At 55.7% G+C, this 1,902-nt stretch overlaps 1 protein-coding gene across 1 annotated transcript in view; it reads right to left on the reverse strand.

Moving 5' to 3' along the window:
* Positions 1-321: 321 nt before the first annotated feature.
* Positions 322-1,902, reverse strand: part of LOC103251393 (class I histocompatibility antigen, Gogo-B*0101 alpha chain-like) — a 2,277-nt gene continuing 696 nt past the window's right edge. Inside the window, exons 2-4 of the mRNA XM_008049975.2 lie at positions 1,612-1,887; positions 748-1,023; positions 322-623 (exon numbers count right to left, since the gene is read on the reverse strand). Of these exons, the coding sequence (XP_008048166.2) occupies positions 520-623; positions 748-1,023; positions 1,612-1,887 (656 nt within the window). The 3' untranslated portion in view covers positions 322-519. The remainder of the gene's footprint in view (positions 624-747; positions 1,024-1,611; positions 1,888-1,902) is intronic.

Raw genomic sequence — 1,902 nt, forward strand, 5'->3', positions numbered from 1 at the left:
TTATGGGGTGGGTGAGCTCCCCCATACCACCTCCCACACTTACAGGCAGGCTGAGAATAGCTACCTCCTTTTCCACCTGTGGGAAGAAAATGTCCTGTGAGTGGTCAGGGAGGAGGCAGGGCCATGAGGTCTTAGAGGGTTCCCTATTCTTGGACTCCAGAGAAGATTCCAGAACTGTCACTATAGATCCTGGGCAGGACCAAAAACATGAAGAAAGCAAATGTGGGGGACTAGATCAACTGTTTTCCTGGAGGTCTGTCCTCAGGGACCTTTCCAGTGACTTCTGACTTTGGGAATCAGGTCCCCTTCACCACAATCATCAAAGTGAAACATTTGTCCTTTATTTCTGTATGTGTTTTGCAAAAGAATAAGTGTTAGCACACAGAGCCTCAGGCTGGGTAAGCACGTGTGTGTGGATGGTACTTTCCAGTAATGAGGCAGGACACACTTCTACCTGGGGATTGAAACCCCCAGTGGGACAAGAAAACCCAGACCACCTCCCCACTCCCTACCTGAGCTCTACCTCCTACACATCACAGCTCCGGTGACCACAGCTCCAAGGAGAACCAGAAACAAGCCAGCAACGATTCCCACAATGAGGATGGTGATCTGGGAAGAAGGTTCTGAGAAAGAGAGGGAAGGAGAGGGGTTCTGACCCCCAGGCCTCAACCCAGACCCTGATAAAGGTCTCCAGAAGGTCTCCTGCTTTCTCTGAAAAGCAACTTGATCCCCCATGCCCCTCCTTACCCCATCTCAGGGTGCGGGGCTCTGGCAGCCCCTCATGCTGCACATGGCACGTGTATCTCTGCTCTTCTCCAGAAGGTACCACCACAGCGGCCCACTTCTGGAAGGTTCCATCCCCTGAAGGCCTGGTCTCCACAAGCTCCATGTCCTGAGTTTGGTCTTCCCCATCCCGCTGCCAGGTCAGTGTGATCTCCGCAGGGTAGAATCCCAGGGCCCAGCACCTCAGGGTGACATCCCCATCAGGGCTGGGGTGATGGGTCATGTGTGTCTTTGGGGGATCTGAGTGAAGAGTCAGAACATTCAGGCATTTTGCATCCCTTATGGGACACTCCAGCAGTGTCCATGTGACCATCCTGAGAGTGGACAGGACAACTGGGATGAGGTAAGGAGCACAGAGCTCACACACCAGCCTGACACGGGCAACTGGGATAATCTATTCCTTGGAAAGTTCTAGTCTGTGAGAGGAGAGCAGGGACATCAGGTCCTGACCTGAGTGGAGGCCTAGTGACTCCGGAGAGCTGCAGTCAGACCTCCAAACACCCTGAGTGTGAGGCAGAGAACAAGGCCTGAGATAAAAAGTCATGGTGCCCAAGGCTGCTGCAGGGCTCAAAGGGAATCACTGATCCCCATTTCAGGGATTGTCTTCCCCTCCCTTTCTTCAGAGACTCCATCCCTTATTGTCCCAGAGAGAAGGGCGGGCCTCAGAGTCGCTCTCTGGAACAGGATCTGGAAACCCAGGAGGATTCTCCTGCTCTGGACCAGAGGAGGGCTATATTCTAGCGTTGACCCCATTTTCCTCCCCTTCTTGTGGGGGGCCAGCTGGGAGTTCTGGAGGAGATCTGGGAGGCGCCCCGTGGCCCCTCGTACCCGCGTACTGCAGCGTGTCCTTCCCGTTTTCCAGGTATCGGAGCAGCCACTCCACACACCTGCCCTCCAGGTAGGCCCTGGTGTGCTCCGCCTCAGTGCCCTCCACAAACTTGCGCTTCGAGATTTGAGCCGCAGTGTCCGCCGCGGTCCAGGAGCTCAGGTCCTCGTTCAGGGCGAGGTAATCCGCGCCGTCATAGGCTTCCTGCCTGTACCCGCGGAGGAGGCGTCCGTCCAGCCCGACTTCGCAGCCAAGCATCCTCTGGATGGTGTGAGACTCTGGCCCCACCCCCG

Source organism: Carlito syrichta, unplaced genomic scaffold (genome assembly GCF_000164805.1).
Source record: "Carlito syrichta isolate Samal-C Ts95f unplaced genomic scaffold, Tarsius_syrichta-2.0.1 Scaffold142861, whole genome shotgun sequence".
Lineage (NCBI taxonomy): Eukaryota > Metazoa > Chordata > Mammalia > Primates > Tarsiidae > Carlito > Carlito syrichta.